The sequence below is a fragment of the Perognathus longimembris genome, chromosome 17 (assembly GCF_023159225.1).
Source record: "Perognathus longimembris pacificus isolate PPM17 chromosome 17, ASM2315922v1, whole genome shotgun sequence".
NCBI classification, from domain to species: domain Eukaryota; kingdom Metazoa; phylum Chordata; class Mammalia; order Rodentia; family Heteromyidae; genus Perognathus; species Perognathus longimembris.
This window is the reverse complement of record NC_063177.1, coordinates 8,403,477-8,422,899: the sequence shown is the minus strand read 5'-3', so window position 1 is coordinate 8,422,899 and position 19,423 is coordinate 8,403,477. Positions and strand designations below refer to the sequence as shown.

General features: G+C 45.0%; 2 protein-coding genes across 6 annotated transcripts; one reads left to right on the top strand and one right to left on the bottom strand.

Annotated features, from left to right (window-relative positions):
• The first annotated feature begins 1,977 nt into the window (after positions 1 to 1,977).
• On the top strand, positions 1,978 to 7,723 carry LOC125365941 (complement C1q binding protein). Its single transcript, XM_048366252.1, is given in 7 exon segments — positions 1,978 to 2,016; positions 2,018 to 2,216; positions 2,657 to 2,807; positions 5,831 to 5,924; positions 6,885 to 6,980; positions 7,190 to 7,312; positions 7,458 to 7,723. Coding segments are annotated over 7 exon segments (837 nt in total). The 5' UTR covers positions 1,978 to 1,992; the 3' UTR covers positions 7,608 to 7,723.
• Positions 7,724 to 7,891: 168 nt separating this feature from the next.
• Rpain (RPA interacting protein) lies at positions 7,892 to 19,393 on the bottom strand. 5 transcript variants are annotated; one of them, XM_048366254.1, is made up of 7 exons: positions 19,016 to 19,391; positions 17,981 to 18,151; positions 16,229 to 16,289; positions 13,433 to 13,544; positions 13,217 to 13,280; positions 10,492 to 10,632; positions 7,892 to 8,046 (listed from the first exon to the last, which is right to left on the bottom strand). In XM_048366254.1, the coding sequence occupies exons 1-7, from the start codon at positions 19,103 to 19,105 to the stop codon at positions 8,017 to 8,019; spliced, it is 669 nt and encodes a 222-aa protein (XP_048222211.1). In that variant the 5' UTR covers positions 19,106 to 19,391; the 3' UTR covers positions 7,892 to 8,016. The 5 variants fall into 5 exon arrangements, 4 of the variants coding, with proteins under 4 accessions (XP_048222211.1, XP_048222213.1, XP_048222212.1 ...); XM_048366255.1 differs by lacking the exon at positions 7,892 to 8,046 and adding an exon at positions 8,430 to 8,995 and having other exon boundaries at positions 19,016 to 19,392; XM_048366256.1 differs by lacking the exon at positions 10,492 to 10,632.
• Between the last annotated feature and the right edge of the window lie 30 nt (positions 19,394 to 19,423).

Genomic DNA, 19,423 nt, shown 5'->3' with positions numbered 1-19,423 from the left:
ATAGTAAGTTTGGTCCACTCTATTTGTAACTCTAGCCATGGTGTGGAGTAGTGAAGCTTTTAGCCAGTGTGTATACTTGCTTGGCACTTGTTATTTCATTTTGAAATTGTTTCATTTAGGTCAGATAGGATTTGACACATCCTGTAAAGTTTTTAAACTGTTTTTGTTTTCCCCTTCAAACTGGCTTGTTCTTACCATTACTCACATTCTGAAAGGTTCAGAAAGATGTTTTTAGTTTATTTTTCCTATTCATATTACAGAACTAGGATATTCAGACTAAGTTGGTAAAAGAAAATTTTGTATATTTAATAGAATATCCTGCTGGTAAAAATAGGAAGAGGGGTATAATTTATTCCTCACTAATCATCAATTTCTGTTCCTCAGCAAATTAGCTCTACATGTTCTCTCTTCAGAAAACTTAATTTAGTGTAATATAATATGTCCAGTTTATGTACCTGAACACTTTCTGGGATAGTATCTTCTTTGAGGAACAAAGAAAGAATACAGCTTCTAAGTAGCTTTAATGTTTCTGTATGGAAATGTTTACCATTGTATCATTGTGATAAGAGTTTTAATATAGTAGTTTTTATCAGGCTTTTAAAAAGTTGCTTTTAAACATTGCTGCTCAGGGATTAAATCAGATGGAAAACCCATTCTTACACCACATTCTACTACAAAGAAATCAATAGTTATATTGAGCTTCAGGGAAAGTACAGTTTAAACTTAAAGAGAATTAAATGTTTTATAGTTGTATTGCACTGAAATCTTGAGGTACCCTTTCAATTGGTAAAATCTTTGATGTCTTACCTCTATCCTGTGAAACTTCTATCTGGATAAGTCACTAGCTCCTGTGAGCAGCTTTATGTACGTAGATGCATTATGAGCAGCTCTGCATGCCTCCGTTATTTGCTGCCAGTAATCATGACATGTGAAACACCAAAGTAACACACATTTCACTACCGGAGGTGGGACTGAAAACACCAGGTCCTCCGTGAAAACTTACTGCTGCATCACTGCTCGTTCGTTGTAAACAGGACAAAACGGGAGCAAAACTGTTTAGTTACTGTAAATCCACATAAACCAGCCACCAAGAGCTGCTTGGAACTGTGATGGTGTATGTAAAATGCTATTCCTTAAGCACATATAGTACAATGCAGCTACACAGATGGAAATATAGCTTGCAGAAGAAATTCGGGGGGCGGGGAAACCTCAAGCTGATTCATCTGTAATTTGAATCTGGTCTTATTCAGACATAGCTATTAGAAATATCAGTTCTTGTATATAATGTTCAGATTTGCATTTGACTATCAAATCCATTAAAAAAATGAATCTTTTCCGTGATATGTGTGGTTTCTTTATTGGGCCTCCTTATAGAAAGCTGCTGAGGTAATTCTGGTGTTCTTGCCAGTAACCATCATATTGACGTTGCCAATTAGACTTCTTAGTGCCTTGAATGGCTCTACCCAAATCTGATACTGTACCCATAGCTTCTAGCCTCCGGGAAAATGACCTTCCACTAGAGCTTGCATGCAGACCTGGAGGGTGCAGACTTTGGTCACCGTGACTAATGACGCCTACCCTCAGCTTCTCCGGACCTGAGGTGGGCCCGGGGAAGCTGCCGGGGAGTAGAAATGCCGGTCAGCAAGCCTGCGCCTCCAGGCTGGAACGAGGAGCTTCCACCGGGGACCCGAAAGGGACGTGGCTTTCGAGTGTGGCTGGGGCCACTGGGGGACCTGAGGGCATTCCACCAGGTCCGAGAGCGGAAGTGGGGGGGGGGCGCGCCCTGCACCACGCGGGGCTCTGCCCACGCCTGTGGAACCCGGAGATCGCCAGTAGGCGGGGCTGTTCCGCCGCGGGGTCAGCGGTCCGGAGAGCGCAGGCCCCTGAAGCACTTCCGGGGTAAGGGCGGGGCTTCCGGTGACGCGCGCGGCCACGGGACGTCTTGGCTGGGGTCGTCCTTCGCGCCCGCACGTGCTGGCCTCCTGCTCCGCGATGCTTCCTCTGCTGCGCTCGGTACCCCCGCGCCCTGGGCGCCGCCGTCAGTGGCCTGCGCGCCTTGCCCGCGCCGCCGCTCCGGCAGCTGCTGCAGCCCGCGGTCCGGCCGTGCCTGCGGCCTTTCGGGCTGCTCGGCGTGCGCGCGGCGGCGGGCCGGCGGCGCAGCCTCCTCCGGGCCCCGGAGCCGTGCGCCTGCGGCTGCGGTGCTCTGCACACCGAAGGTCAGACTCGGGCGGCGGCCGGGCGCGGGGGTTCGGGGGAAGCGGGCCCGGAGGGGTCTCCGGGGGCAGGGAAGGCACGGAGGTGTCGGTCGGCCAGTAGGGAGTAACGGATTTCCCCCAGTTGTTTGAGGCAAGGTCTTGCCGTATTTTGTAGCCCAAGCTGGTCTCCCAACATGCGAGTCTCCTGCCTTCCCCTCTTGAATGCTGGAGTATGCCACCATGGCCGGCACAGGACATGCTTTGGTTTTTACAGTGGAATATGGGCTCCCATAATCAAGCTCAGCTTACCACTTTTCAGAGCAGGAAATGGAGGCCCAAGAACAACTATAGTACCAAGGAGATTAGAAACAGTGCCGGTCCCCAGTTTAGCGGCAATAACCCGGTGATTACACTTTATACTACAGTTGGCTTTTCCCTTTCTGCATCTATTTCCTTTTTAGGAGACAAAGCTTTTGTTGAATTCTTGACTGATGAAATTAAGGAAGAAAAGAAAATCCAGAAGCACAAATCCCTACCCAAGATGTCTGGAGGTTGGGAGCTGGAAGTGAATGGAACAGAGGCTAAATTAATTCGGAAAGTTTCTGGAGAAAAGTAAGTACTGGTTGATGGACTGGGGTCTCCAAGCGAGCAAGCCATGACCTTGTAGCACCTGTCCCTGGCCATTCCCAGAACAGCCTCAGGTTAGACCCACGCTGGTAAAACTTTTCAAAATAGACTTGGACAGCTTCATGACCCCTAGATAGTACATTCACCATATGCAAATTTGCTGTGGGTTGATTACTGAGGAAACAAGAAGTAGCACAAAAGTGTGTAGCTGGAGGTTGTTGGGATTCAGTTACTGGTGAAAGATGCAAGATGTACAGAATCAGTTTGACCTATGTTTTAGTGTTGATGAAACAGGATTCTGTAGGGCAAAATGCAAGATATGTAACTCATACAGAATAGGATGAAGTTACAATGTAGCAAGGCCATCAAAAAGGTAGAGTTGGCCTTGTTCAGTTCCTTCACCTAAACCCTTAAATTCCTTTATACTGTTCTATGTTATCCCATTACAGATAAACAATTAGCATCTTTTGTGATTTTTTTTAAAGAACTAAGAAACTTCGCTTAACCATTTTCCTAAAGCCAATTTTGGCCTATAAAGCTCTAGCCAGGTACTGAGGACTCATGCCTGTAATCTTTGCTACCCAGGAAGCTGAGAATCACTGTTCAAAGCCAGCTCAGGCAGAAAAGTCCACAAGTCAGCTCCAGTTAACAATCAGAAAGCCAGAAGTGGAGGCATGACTCAAATGGTAGCATGCTAGCTGTTAGTAGCAAAGCCAGACAAGAGCATGAAGCCCTGAATTTGAGCCCCAATGCCAGCACCATATACACACCCAAATAAATGAAAATAAGTAATGCTGTGAAAAAGTTACTGCAGTCCTGTGCCCAGGAGCTCTGCTTGAACCACTGCTACAGATTAGACATGCTTACCATTCTTCCATGGAAAAGTGGCAAGGCACAACTCCAGGGAGCAGCATTTAGTGTCTTCCACTTGGGAATTTCGATTTAAATTTTAGAACTTGATTTCAGTTGTCATAGTTGGTTATTCTGGCCTATTTTATGATTGTGAATCAGTACTGCATCATTGTTTTTCCTCCGTCAGTCATGGTGCTTGAACTCTGGGCCTGGGCACTCACTGGAGCCACAGTGACACTTCTGGTTTTCAGGTGGTTAAATGGAGATAAGAGTCTTATGGACTTTCCTGTCCAGGCTGGCCTTTGAACTGGGATCCTCAGACATCAGCCTCCTGAGTAGGTAGGATTATAGGTGTGAGCCACCAGTGCTCGGCAGCATATTCTTATTTTATTTTATTTTATTGCCAGTCCTGGGCTTGGACTCAGGGCCTGAGCACTGTCCCTGGCTTCTTCCCGCTCAAGGCTAGCACTCTGCCGCTTGAGCCACAGCGCCGCTTCTGGCCGTTTTCTGTATATGTGGTGCTGGGGAATCGAACCTAGGGCCTCGTGTATCCGAGGCAGGCACTCTTGCCACTAGGCTATATCCCCAGCCCCAGCATATTCTTTATGAAGCCTCATTGGGCAGATTTTGTAATGAAATTTTTTTTCTTTAATTTACGTTATTGTTATTATAGAGGTGATGTACAGAGGGGTTACACTTATATGTATCAGGTAAATAAGTACATTTCCTTTCACAGTGTCATCTGTTCCCCCATTCTTGCCCATTCCTTCCCTCCCATCTCCACCCAGGAGTTGTATAGTTCACTTTCATCCAAGTCCAGTGCGCTCTGTTGCTGTACTTTTTCACCCTTTGTCCTTGGATTTTGTGCCCACCCCATCCTCCCTCAGATAGGCATGTGGATGTACCATATATAAGGTAAAGACTACAGTCATCAGATTTAAAAAAACAAGATCCTTTATTTCCATATCTTTGGAGTTCCTTTCAGTATGTATATTATCTTATATTCGCATGAAGAGGCACTTGGGTATCCCACGTTTGTGATTCTCCTTAGACTGTCCTCTTTTGGTCTCACTATATGTAAGTACCTAGGATCCTGTATCATTTATCAGATCCCAGTGCGTTTTAGATCTGTCTTCTGCATATCAGAGAACATGCACTGCCATTTGTCTGAGCTTCGCTTACTTTAACATGATTAGTTCTAGTTCCATCCATTTCCCTGCAAATGATATTATTTTATTCTTTCTAATGGCTGTGTAAAATTCTATTGTATATAGGAATCACATTTTGTGAATCCACTCTATTGTGGGGCATCTGGGTTGTTTGCCTGTCTTGGCTATTGTGAATAGTAGTGCGGCAATGAACATGGATGTGCAGGCATCCTTATCATATCCTGGCTTGTGATGTTCAGGGTAGAGAGATGCCACAGGAGTGGTATTTTTTTTTGGGGGGGGGCAGTCCTGGGCCTTGGACTCAGAGCCTGAGCACTGTCCCTAGCTTCCTTTTTGCTCAAGGCTAGCACTCTGCCACTTGAGCCACAGTGCCACTTCTGGCCATTTTCTGTATATGTGGTGCTGGGGAATCAAACCCAGGGCCTCATGTATACGAGGCAAGCTCTCTCGCCACTAGGCCATATCCCCAGCCCCAGGAGTGGTATTTTGAGGAACCTCCAGACTGCTTTCCAGGGTGGTTTGGTTTGTATTGGAAGTTTTTTTAAAGGGGCCTCTGGTCCAAGTCCCCTGGAGAGACAAGGAATGCAGTTTCAGCTGGCTGTGGCATGAAATAGAGTGGACATACTGCAGCAAGGACTGGATGTTTGCCTGATGGGACATACCCGGCATGGCTGTTTGGCTGAGATAAATTGATCTCTCCTTTACTGGATTTATGTGACATTGGGGATGAAACTCAAACCCTTGCACATCCTAGGTAGACATTTTACTTCCGAGTTGTACACCAGCCAGTTCATTTTACTTCCAGCCACTGGCACACTTTAATGGGTCTCAGATTGAGTTTAGGCACCCCAGCTGTTTTTTTTAAGTTCCACAAATAATTCAGAAGTATAGCCAATTAGGCTTGAGACATTATTCCAACAGACCTCTGTAGCAAACCCATTTTAAATTATTCTACCTTGCCTTTTGTGTTTTCACTTACCTTTCTAGGATCACTGTCACTTTCAACATTAACAACAGCATCCCACCAACATTTGATAGTGAGGAGGAGGCCACGCAAGGGCAGAAAGTTGAAGAACAAGAGGTAAGCCCCAGGTAATCCAGCCTTGGTCACTTCTGACAGGCAAGAAGGACCGTTTATGTCCATTTCTTTATAAATTCCTGCACAAGCCCAGCCTTGGGGATCAATGATTTAGGGCCAGCATTAGCCCCAGGGCGTTGGCATTCTTTTTCCCTAGAGCTGAATACATTGCTGCCTACAGCCTCAGGCTTATCATTGTGCCTGCAATTATTCCCCCTCTCCTGGGGTTTAATCTTGGCCTCAACACTTACTAGGCTAGTTAGTGCTTTACCTCTTGAGCCGTACCTCCAGCCTTGTTTTTCAATGGTTACTTTGGAGTTTTAAGCTATCACCTAATAAACTTTTACCTAGGCTAGCCTTGAGTCATGACCCTACTGTCAAGTCTCCCAAGTAGCTAGGATTACAAGCATGAGCTACTGCTGGCTTCCTGTGTTCTCTTGACAGAACAGAATTTACCCCTTTCTGTGATAGGAAAATGTTTGGTATCAGAGATTATAATTAGGAGGATTTTACTTAACCCAAATGGGGAAGTCCAAGGGCCTCAATTTTAATACTGAAACACTTGAGGAAGTGATATGCCTGGCCTAGAAACTCACCACTGTGATAGCCAAAGGTCTCCAGACCATCTAACTGAAGGACCTGGCATGAAGCGCTTGTGAATGCACAGCACCTTCCTGTCCTGGGACTGCATTGCAAAGCTATCATGAGGGCTTACTGTCACTTCAAGGATGGTCACTTAGCCAAAGCCATGTGTCAGACTTTGAGCCTGCTCTGCAGTAGAGGATTGGAGTCAAGTCGGAAAGGGGTTTTTAAGGGCTTTAGGCCACCTCTGATGTCTGTGTGAAGGAACCAGCCTAGGAAGGTGGTATCTGTTAATTGGAGCTGGAATCCATTATAAAAGGTGGTTAATCGAGGCATGGACCCTTCCAGCAGTGGTATTACCGACTTGTTTTATTTCTCTAGCCGGAATTGACATCAACTCCCAATTTCGTGGTTGAAGTTACAAAGAGTGATGGCAAGAAGGCCCTGGTACTGGACTGTCACTATCCAGAGGATGAGGTATGTGAGGTGGAGTGCCTCCTGGGACCTTTGTGGGCTCTTCTAAAGGTATTGTGGTCTCTGCTAGCAGGTATTCTGGGCAGAAGATGAGTGAGGATGAGGAGGGAACAAGATTAGAACCTGGAAGAATTCACACTACCAACCATTTCTTTGAATAAATCTGGCTTGCTTTGGAAAACGCTTCAGTTCCTCTAACTATTTTCTTCCAGATTGGACAAGAGGAGGAGGCCGAGAGTGACATTTTCTCCATCAAGGAAGTTAGCTTTCAGGCCACTGGTGACTCTGAATGGAAGGATACAAATTATACACTCAACACAGATTCCCTGGACTGGGTGAGTGCTGGGCAGTGTGGGAGTTTGCTGGGGTCTTACAAGGTTAGCATCCCAGCTAGTTCAAGGACAGGAGGAAAGAATCATTTTCATTTTAACTGGTGTTATCAATTGTCTATTTGAAAATACTAGTAACTGTTCTTCCTAGGCCTTGTATGACCATCTGATGGATTTTCTTGCGGACCGAGGAGTGGACAACACTTTCGCAGATGAGCTGGTGGAGCTCAGCACAGCCCTGGAGCACCAGGAGTACATCACCTTTCTTGAAGACCTCAAAAGTTTTGTCAAGAGCCAGTAGCACTGTGAGAGACAGCAAAGGCCTTAATTTTACACTTACTTTTGGCCAGTGAGCAAAACTACCCTGACAGCAGAATCATGTGCTTTTCAAATGGTTATCATCCTAATATCATGGGGGAAAAAATGGCAAGTTTAAATTATTGATCCTGCACTCACGTTTACTATTCATCCCATTTTTTTTTCTGTACAAATTTATGTCTGGATTTTTGTATAACATGATAGACAATAAAATTGTTTTATCTCCTCCAAAACAGTTGTGTTTTCTGTGCATTGATACACCAGAAATGGATGTGGCTGAAAAGTTTTAATACAAAATAAGTTATAAATAAGAGATTTATAAACAGAAGGCTTCTTTACAGAGGGACTGAGTTGTCTTGAACCAAGCAGTATGATGTGTGTCTCAGTTGACTCTACAGGATCACAGCCCAGGTGTCACACACCTGGCCAAGAAAACAGGTTAACATAAATTGAATTCTGGTCAGGAAGAGCTTATCCCATTCAGGCAGCAAGGCATGGGTGGAGAGAATCCCAGGACTATTTCAGTAAAAAAGCTGGGCCTGGCACCAGTGGCTCACACCTGTAATCCTAGCTACTTGAGATTCTTGAGATCTGAGGATCACAATTTGAAGCAGGCCCAGTCAGGAAAGTCTTGAGAGAAAAACAGCATAGTGATTGTGTGGCTGTCATCCCAACTATGGAGAAAGCATAACCTGGATCAAGGTCCAGGTTGACCTTGGGGGAAAGGGGGCAAAAAATGAGACTTGGAACATAAAACAGAGAGCTGGGGGTATGGCACAAGACTTAAGACCTGGAGATGAACAGTCAAAAATCTTTACCCTCAGAAAACCAGTGAACAGAAGGATCAAAATGAGACACTTTGGAGCTTTCACACCAATTACACAGACCTTTCCTTTAACTCCTGTAACAGGATTGGTAAGAATGAGTAAAATGACCAGGGTCCTTGCCAACTCAGCCCCACCACTGCTATGGATTTTTATGTCTCCTGAATCTCACCTCCCATCCGTAACCACCTCTGCCTGTAGGTGGCTTAGCACATTCTATCCCTATGAGCAGCTTCATACCATTGCTATGTTGTAAATGCTCCAAGTCCTTGTTCAGCACTAGCATCTTCTGCACTCCACCCCAGGTGGAGTTGGCCTACTTGGAGCCTACTGAATCAAATTTTGTCCTTCCCCAGGTTCTCATCTTTGCTGTGACACTCCTTACCCCCAAATGATTTTTCCCTGTTCTAGGTAGGGAAAAATGCTGCCGTCCTATCACTGACCGCTGCATAGCACCCACCTTTTGTTTCACCACTACTCTGGATTACAGGGCCCTGCTGGACAGGTGAGTAGACAGTATGAGTTCTCAATAAAAATGCAGACCAACCTGTAGGTGTACACACAGTAATTAGCTAATTCATTTCTCCACTTTTTAAATGTGGGTCTTGCTATGCTGTCCAGGCTGGTCTTGAACTTCGGGGCTCAATCCTTGCTTTAGCTTCCCAAGGAGCTAAGTTTTTTTTTTTTTTCTGTCAGTCGTGGGGCTTGAACTCAGGGCCTGGGTGCTCTCCCTGAGCCTCTGTGCTCAGGGGTAGTGTTCCACCACTTTGACCCATATCTCCGCTTCTGATTTTCTGGTGCTTAACTGGAATCACAGACTTTCCTGCCCAGGCTGGCTTTGAACCAGGATTCTCAGATCTCAGCCTCCTGAATAGCTAGGATTACACGTGTGAGCCACTAGTGCCTGGCCACATTTGCTTTCTTATATTTTAGTCAGGGTGTTGCTGTGTAGCCCAGGCTGGTTTTGAACTCTCCTGTATCAACCATCCTAGTGCTGGGATTACAGAAGTATACCCACCTTGCATTCTCTTTTCAGTTGCCTCTTCCATTCTCTTGAGTTCTTGGTTCAAAGCTAACACTTTAAGGAGGTTCACACTAGCTCTGCTGCCATTATAATCCATGGATGACTCACATTTTCCCCAGAAGCTGAGGCCATCTGGACCTGAGCCTTCTCAACTACTCTCCCTCCACTTGAACTGCTTGGCAAACACATTTAAGCACCTACTCATATGCTAGCCACTGGGCATAAAAATAAAGTGTCATCCTTGCACTCAAAGACAGAGACATGAGAAGCAGGAAGTCTAGCATACAGGAAACATGGCCTCAGGTACAGCTGGAGCTACAGCCCAGAATCAGCTGGCTGCTTCTATGTGGAGGCAGATTTTACTGAGCGTCTGGCATGTTCTAGTGCTTAATAATCCCAATATTCCCCTTGCCTGAGACCCTGAAGCTATAATACTGATACCAATTATTATACATTTACAGTACACTAGTTATTGTGACACATTGACTCTTATACTAAGCTTAAGGCCTCTAAGACAGATGGCTCCTGAACCCTTCTGTGTGGCCCTGTCCCTCAACCTGAATTACCATTTGGGGCAAGAGTCTAATCTTGGGCTTTGGTGAGGCCTTGCTGAGTGGCCAGGCTGGTGCTGCCTTGCACCTGCCTACAAAAGTGATGCCGTCTTGGCCACTGGGGTCCATGGCTGTGACCTGGTGTAGGAAGTGCCAGGACCACTGCTGCTGATCCAGCAAAAGAGCAGGTGGTGTAACGAGGTATCCCAACTCTGACAGCAGTGGTCTGCCATGGCCCTCGTTAACTTCCCTTCTCTAAGAAATGGACTGGACTGACCTTTTTTGACCTTTTAAAAAAATTCAAGACAGAATCTTGGTATGTAGTCCCTGACCTCAAACTTGTGAGCCTCCTGTGTCAGCCTGTAAGTACTATGATTGACAATGGGCATATGCCACCAGCTAACATGTATGGAAATCATGCTGATGCCCCAAGGCTCTTAGCACTGCTGGCTCCCATGGGAAGCTTACCAGACAATTCATGAGAAGATTTGGCTTTTCTTCTGTCCCACCAGTGACTGCAAACTGAGGGGTGTGGGGACAGTGTGTACTGTGTTCATTTACACTGTTCTCTAAAGAGGAGCGAAGCTTCTGTTCTGTCAACTCCGGACACTAAAAAAAAGTTCAACCACAGACTAATCTTAATTACTTCATAGCAAACAGGTTGGAACACCTGATTCCTCATGCCAACCAACATAGCCTTGGCTCTCTGGGATGGCTTGATTCCATAGGGCTTTAAAGACGGACATGGGCCCATGACTGCCAGGATCTTCTAACCAATTTCCATCCACCACATCTCCAAACTAACTAATGCTTTCCGTTCCTGCTACAAAACAGACTGCCACTGTGGCGGGAAGACCACTAAGAGCCAGCCAGCTACTGTCTAACCTCCCTCTGCTTTGACCCTCCCCAGCCCACTGTGTCCTTACCAGGAACCAGCAGTGTCTGCTCCTAGATCTGTTTGTGCTAACTGACCTTGCTACTGTGATTTCATTACATATTATGTAAATCAACAATATGGAACAGTTTCATTTTTATAATTAGCAGAAAGTTTAGGAAAACACTCAAAGAAATGAATTAATTTTTTAAAAAGCTATTGAATGAGGGGAAAGATGAAAAAGGAGAGCCACTCAAGGTGGCTCGAGCCTATAATTCCAGCTAAGGAGGCTGAGATTGGGAGGACAGCAGCTCAGGATCAGCCCAGGCAGAAAGTTCATGAGATCCCATCTCAACCAAATTCTGGGTGCAGTGGCCCAGGCCTGTCATCCTAGCTATGGCAAAATGCATAAATAGGAAGACCACAGTCAGGCTACCCTGGGGAAAATAAAAGAACCTATCTCAAAAATAAGCCACTGCCCACCTTACTCTATAGTCTTAGCTATTTAGGATGTAATAAATAGCTAGGATGTCCTAGATATTTAAAATGCTAAGACCTGGAGGACTGAGGTTTAAAGCCAGCCCAATCTCACTTAGGCAGCAAAACTTGGGACTGGTAGTATGATTTAACTTGCTCATTGCACTAGCTATGAGCAAGAAATATGACAGCTTAAGGTCCTGAATTCAAGCTCTGGTATTGGCACAAATAAATAACCACAGCAAAGGGTTGGAGATGTAGATCAAGTAGTAGAGCAGCTGCCTACAGTATAAGGCTCTAAAACCTCTAGTACCAACACCCACACACCCATACACACTCACCCACACATGCACATATGCACACATATACACATACACATGCACACATACAGAGGAAAGAAATGCTAAATTTGCACATTCTGCTTTTCTAATCTGTTTTTTATTTTATTTTATTTATTTATTTATTTTTTATTTTTGGCCAGTCCTGGGCTTGGACGCAGGGCCTGAACACTGTCCCTGGCTTCTTTTTGCTCAAGGCTAGCACTCTGCCATTTGAGCCACAGCAACACTTCTGGCCATTTTCTGTATATGTGGTGCTGGGGAATTGAACCCAAGGCCTCATGTATATGAGGCAAGCACTCTTGCCACTAGGCCATATTCCTAGCCCCCTAATCTGTTTTTTAAATGACACAGGTCTTACTACAAGAATTCCAGGCTTAGCCTTGAACCTGCAATTGTCCTGCCTTAGCCTCCCAAGTTCTGGAATTACAGGCATACAACACTGTGTAGCATTATATTCAGTTTCCTGAAGTAAAATTGGAAATTTGATTATGCATTATAGGAGTTGCTTATGTTAAAAAAAGTTTTCAAAATTACCTAAAACTTACCATAAAATGTTTCATTTTTATAATTTGCCACCTCAACTGACTGCTAAAGGAACTTCAGCAAACTTGAGGTACCAATTATTTCAGAAAATCAGGTGTGTGTGTGTGTGTGTGTGCACGTGCGCATGTGCACACACACGCATGTATAGTAGCAGCAGTAGCTGCAGTAGTAGTAGGGTTTGCATACAAGGTCTTGCTTTTGGTTTAGGCCACAATTCTATTCTTCCTGAATAACTGTAATGACAGGAGCTTACCAGCAAATCCAGGATTTTATTGGCTAAGATGGGTCTCACAAACTTTTTGCCTGGGCTAGTTTCAGACTGGTCTTTTCAATCTCAGCCAACCAAGTAGCTAGAACTACAGGCATGAGCTACCACACCCTGCTCCTTCTTCATTTTAATATCATTGAAGTTTACATTCTGAATACTAGCGTTCCTTCATATTCAGAAAATCTTTATGAAAGATCAGACGCAAGGACTTAAGTCCTGAACTGGGATCTCCAATGATCTGAAGCAGCGATGGTTCTCTAAGGATTGCAAAAGTCTTGATCTATAGTGCTCACCAATTTCCCAGCTACACATATTCTCACCCTGGCTGATATGTGCTACCAGTCATAAACACAAAATTGAAGAGAAAGATGCACAGCCAGCTCTACTGGAGACTCTTCAAAAAAGGATAGATATATGTGGGAAGAGGTGGCACAAAAATCTTTGTTGGCGCTGGTGGCTCATGCCTAAATCCTAGGTACTCAGGAGGCTGAGAACTGAGGATAGTGGTACCACTCAAAGCCAGCCCTGGCAGGAAAGTCTGTGAGACTCATCTCCAATTCACCACCAGAAAACCAGATGTGGAGCTGTGGCTCAAAGTGGTAGTGCACTAGCAGAAAAGCTCAAGAACAACACCCAGGCCCTGATTTCAAACTCCACAAACAACAACAAATGTTTGTGTTGAACACTTACATGAGATGGGATGTTCAGGCCACACTGACACATGACCACGCCATTTACTATGCTCACGTTGTACCTAGAAGTGGATTGAAGATCCCAGATTGTTAAAGCTATCAGATCTGGCTCCTCAAATCTTCTTAGGCAACACATTTGGATGAGAGGAGATCCCATTCACCAGGGACTGGGGGTAGTAGTCAATCATGCTGAGAAGGTTTTATAAGCTCTTACTTTGTACACACAGGGCAGATGAGGGGGTTTGTTTCCCACTCCGCCAGCATGGTGCTGAGGCACTTCTCATCAAACTGCAGACTCTTCTCATACTCCAAGAGGATGGACTGTTCTGTGGGGCAGAAGGTGGGGCTGCCTTGTACTTACTGCTTCCCCTTCAGACACTTATTTCACCGAGGGAGATCATCAAGCAAGACCACACTCAACAGTCCCTGCTGCTCACTGCTCTCCCGGGCTACCTTCATCTGACTGGATCCTTCTTCTACCTGCCACATCCTTGAGGTGGAACTCTAAGGGACAGGTCACTTTCACACACCTCTGAAGGTCACAGGACAGAAATATGGAATGTCAGCCCCTGGGGGCAACTTGGACACAGATCAAAGTGATCAGTTTCCCAATGTCTGTATACTCTTGATCCATGTTGTTCATATTCTGTGTGTTCATTCATTCAGCAAACATGCAACAATACCTAGTGTGTGCATAGTCAAGGGAGTACAAAGATTAAAACAAAATGTCTGCCTCTCAAGAGTTTGCTGGCAAGGGCCATCAAACTAAAGCCTCACTCATTTGTTTATATAGTACCTGTTAACTTTTCTTTAGTTGCAACAAGCAGACACCATATAGATTATAGTCCAAAATATTTACCATTCTGCCCATTACAGAAAAGTTGCCAATTCCTTCTTCAGACTTCATTATTGTAGAAGAAGGGTAGGTTCTTATTACATAGTCCAGGCTAGTCTGGAACTCCAATCCCTCTGCCTCAGCCTTCTGAGTAAGTGGAGTCACAAGCATGGACACCACCCCTGCCTTCCAACCCCTGCTGTAGAATTTTTTTTCTGTTTGTAATACAGTAAATTATCACTTTAGAATTTTTAGTTATATACCCCTACAGGAATCTTTATTGAATATTGAGCTCTATGCTTCACTGCGAACAAGTTTTGTAGGTGGGAAGGGGAAGCAGGGTCAGTTTTAAAAAGATACTAAGCCAGGTGCTGGTGGGTCATGCTGGTAATCCTAGCTACTCAGGAGGCTAAGATCTGAGGATCTTGGTTGGAAGCCAGCCTGGGCAGAAAAGCCTGAGACCCTTATATTCAGTTAAATACCAAAAAGAAAAAAAAAAAAGGCTGGAAGTGGAGGTGTGCCTCAAACTGTAGAGTGCTAGTCTTGAGCACAAAAGATCAGGTATGTCCAGGCACTGGTGGCTCATGCCTGTAACCCTAGCTACTCAGGAGGCTGAGAGCTGAGGATGCGGTTCAAAGCCAACCAGGGCAGAAAAGTCCACGAAACTCTTGAGGGAAAAAAGCTCAGGGATAGTGCCCATGCCCATGCCCTGACTTCTAGCCCCAGGACCAACACCAACACACATGTGTACACACACATACACATACACACACACACTAACTAAATAAGAAATTTATAATCTGAGTAGAGCCAATAGTAATCACAACAGCTACTTGTGTAACAGTTACTATTCTTTAAATCCCTTACATATGGTCACTCTTATGATCTTTACTGCAAAGAAAAACATAGGATAGTAAATGTTTATACAAGTTAAAGTGAAAGCTGAGAAGTAATTATTCAAGGTATGGTTCTTGCATAATAACAGCTATTGATTATTGCATTCTATATTATAGATGCTACTTTAAAATTTCTATATACATTCTTTAAGCCTTACAACAAACTCACAGGAGGTGGTGGTATACTTGTATTCTCAGCACTCAGGAGGCTGAGTCAGGATTCTAAATTCAAGACTAACATGGGCTACATAGCAAGACCCTTTCTAAATAAATAATAAACATATGCACAAAATAACCAACTTATCTCTCAAAGTTGTAGGACAAGTCTATCATTTCTATTTTACAAATGACAAAGATAGTACAAGGTGCCAAGCTATGCATTCTACACGGTGCTAAGGACACCTCAAGCAGTGGATGCTCACAAAATCCTAGGGAATCAAACAGTCGAGGAAAGATGGCATGTAAGCTGAGCACAGCAAAAGTTCTAACCATTCGCCCTCTAAACTGATAGGTTTATATTATTGTTGTTAATATCATTATTATTACTGTCTTAAAAAGACAAGCACTGTTATGTTTGCCAGGCTTGTAAGGAACTCCTGGGCCCAAGTGATCCTCCTAGCTCAGCCTCCCAAGTAGCTGGGTCAACAGACACGTGCCATCCTGCCCAGCTTAACCTGGTTAAAAAAAAAAAAACAGCAGGAGAGCATAAACACAGGAACTGCACTCTTAAAAGGTAATATTGCTTTGCAATTCCACCATTTGCTAGCTTTGCAACCTGTGTGAGAACACTACTTTCTGTTCTGAACAATACCATCTTGTGCGACAGCTACAAAGAAGAAACATTATCAGGAAATGAGAAGCCCTTAGCACAAAACCTGGCAACATGGAGACTGTTACTGTTGGGAAGAGACTTCTGGATATTTAACAAAACACAAAGGTAGAAGAACTGGAATTAAGAACTAGTTCTACCCAGGTGCTGGTGGCTCATGCCTGTAATCCTAGCTATTCAAGAAGCTGAGATCTGAGGATCCTAATTCAAAGCCAGCCCAGGCAGGAAAGTCCATGAGACTCTTATCTCCAATTAACCACCAGAAAACCAGAAGTGACCTTGTGGCTCAAAGTGGTAGAGCACTAGTCTTGAGCAAGAGCTCAGGGACAATGCCTAGACCCTGAGTTCAAGCCCCACAACCAGCAACAACAATGAACCAATTTGGATTCAAGGGCAGAGAAACATTGGAGTAGATACATCAAAACAGGAAGGACTGTTCCCTGGAGTTACCTTCATCAATCAACTCCTGTTGGATTTCTTCCAGCAGAGCTAGGTGCACTGGTAACCCCGACTGCAAGAGAAAGTGGAGTTATCTCAAGTCTGAAACTAGTGGAAGAACATTTGCCTCAACTATGAAGCCTCAAGTACTGTCAGGAAACAAAATCAATGAACAAAACAGCCAAAATCTCCAAATCAAAACCAATGAACAAAGAAATCCAAATCTACAACCAAGCCCCACAATGATTCATACTTGGGGTATGCTTGAAGATTTACCTGATAAAACTGGCCAAGTCCTCCTGAAGAATTTGCTGACAATTGGGGTAATGTGGTCATGCTGAGATGTCATCATCTCAATGGCCAAACTACCCACTGTCAAAATAACAACACCAAATTTGGGGGAGACAGTATGGAGAAACAACTAAATATATGTTCTTTCAAGGATATGTAACCACAGGAAAGCACCCAGTCCTCATAAGAACACTGATTGCGGCGATAAGCATAGTGTAGGTGGGACACACAGATGCCACTGACAAATGCATCCTTATGTGGTGTCTTGAGGTTTCAAAGCAGTTTCCCAAATGTTTTGCTACATAGATCTTACAATGATAACATTATCTTTTTTTGTGGGTCAGTCATGGGTCTTGAACTCAGGATCTAGGCACTGTTCCTGAGCTCTTTGGCTCAAGACAAGCCCTCTACCACTTTGAGCCACAGCTCCACTCCCAGTTTTCTGGTGATTCATTGGAAATAAGAGTCTCATGGACTTTCCTCCCAGGCTGGCTTTGAATTACGATCCTCAGATCTCAGCCTTCTGAGTAGGTAGGATGATAAGCACAAGCCACTGGCACCTGGCTGCACCGTTTTTTTGTTTTGTTTTTGCAGTACTGGGATTTGAATTCAACACCTTGTGTTTGCTAGGCAGCACTTTACCACTTTAGCCACACCCATAGCCCCTCCCCCCCTTTAAGAGCAATTCCCAGCTCATGCCTGTGGAGTCAAAAATATCCAGGAGATAAAAACAGAATTTCTTTTTAGTTTTTTGGTTGTTTTCTTTTCTTTCTTTCTTTCTTTCTTTTTTTTTTTTTTTGCCAGTACTGGAGCTTGAACTCAGGGCCTGAGCACTGTCCCTGGCTTCTTTTTGCTCAAGGCTAGCACTCTACCACTTGAGCCACAGCGCCACTTACGACTTTTTTCTATATATGTGGTGCTGAAAAATCGAACCCAGGGCTTCAAGCATGGGAGGCAAGCACTCTACCATGAGGCCATATTCCCAGGCCCTTCTTTTTAGTTTTGAAGGTAATTATGTTGCAAGGATACAGAAGGTCTACATAATATAAATGTCTAACATTAAAGGCAGAAGTGCTTGGCTGTTAGTATTCTGCTTGGAGGCTGGGAGGAGGGTTGTTCTGGTTTTTTTTGTTTGTTTGTTTGGTGCCAGTTCAGGAGCTTCAACTCAGGGCCTGGGTGCTGTTCTTTAACTTTTTTTCTCAAAACTAGTGCTCTACCACTTGAGCCACAGCTCTACTTCCAGCTTTTTGATGTTTAATTTAAGATACGATTCTCATGGACTTTCCTGCCAGGGCTGGCTTAGAACGGCGATCCTCAGATCTCAGCCTCCTGAGTAGCTAGGATTACAGGCATGACCCACCAGCACTGGCTGGTGGACTGTTTTTAAGGATGTGGATAAACAAATATTAAAACAGATGCTTGGAGTTCTTCACAGTGTAACCCCATCCCTGAAAACACAAATCCCAATCTAACCTGAGTCAAGGCCTCTGGATAGTTCTCCACAGACTGTAAAGAACTCCATTCTTCCTCCATTATCTCTTGCACTAAAAGCTTATCTGATGCCCGCTGTGGCATACTGCCACTAGCTTGACGGTACTTGTTCAGGAGCCTGTCCCGGCTGTTTCTCATTCTCTCCAGACATCCCTTAGAAAAAGAAGCAGAAAAAGTTGGGGGGGGGGGGAGGGTAGGGGGAATCAATTCCATTAAAAATAACTCATACATATAAAAATGGATGCATTGCACACATAAACTGCTTTGTTAAATGGCAAGAAATTCAATACATAACCTAAAATTAGGATAAGGGAAGGGGTGAGTTGGGAGGGGTGAGAATGTTGAAAGGGGTGACATTGATCAAGATGCACTGTTTTCATAAACTGCTTTGGCGAATGGCAACCCCTTTGCACAGCCATTCAGAGAACAGCCCTTAATAACAAAGAATTTGTTTCCCTCAAAAGTCAGTGCCCACGGCCGAGAAACCCCGGTGTACAGTCTTTTTAGCATCTCATTATTTTCCTGGGCTCTATTATGACTTTGGCGATTCTTTCTGAAGACAGGGGCAGCATTTTTACACTACCTGAACTCAGCTGACTTCTGAAGCCAGAACGAGGGTGAGGTACGACCTTGCACTTACTGAGCGCTCTCCAAGATACAAACAAGTACGTCCCCTGGCAGGCGAGTCCAAAGTGCTTACTTATCTCACTGCCAAGGACACAGCAACAATAAGTGATGGTGTTACTCGTACGGGTGTGAAGGGTGCGGTCACCATCACACACGAGAAGCCCGGATCCAAACCCCAAACTTTCTGGGATGGCGTCCACTCGGGCTAGTGCTACCCACGATGGTAGAGGAAGACAAAACACCAGGAGGCAGCGGGACCAAATCTGCCCCCAAAGCACCAGGCTTGATCCGCAGTCCACCTCACCGGCTCGGCGCTCACAGGGCAGGACGGAGGCAAATGCAAGGGCCCACGACCAACAGGATGGTCGACCTTGGCCCAGCCACACTCACCAGCCTGAAAGTCTCCTTCCAGGGCGGCGAGCCCACCTGCTTATACAGCGAGCGGTGCGAGTTGTGAGGAGAACCTCCGGACTCCGACATCTCTTCACCCTGAGCGGCACGTCCAAGTCCCGCCCTAGGAAAGCGCGCACGGAACCCTGGAAGTTGTAGTTTCTGCGTGCGGGTCGCAAGGAATTGTGGGGAGGCATCTTCCTATCCTGTCTCGCGCGGAGGCAGATCTGGGAACCGAAGGATGGAAGTGGATCATGAATCCACTGGATAATGAAGAGACATTTGTAAAGTTTACCCAACTTGCAACGAGGGAGTAAGTGCTGAGGGAAAGTTCTGGGCGGCTGGAATGCAGATATAGGTGTCCAGAAGCAAGTACACAGTTCCATGTCGCGCCCCGCCCCCCCGTAC

Excerpts from the sequence above, each read along its gene's own strand:
- Rpain (XM_048366253.1), bottom strand. The coding sequence starts at position 19,105 with ATGTCGGAGTCCGGAGGTTCTCCTCACAACTCGCACCGCTCGCTGTAT. Across the intron at positions 18,152-19,015 it reads GGAAGGAGACTTTCAGGCTG|GGATGTCTGGAGAGAATGAG; the intron begins GTGAGTGTGGCT and ends TCTTTTTCTAAG. Across the intron at positions 10,633-13,216 it reads GCCTGAACATCCCATCTCAT|TGTCCGGAGTTGACAGAACA; the intron begins GTAAGTGTTCAA and ends ACTTTTTTTTAG.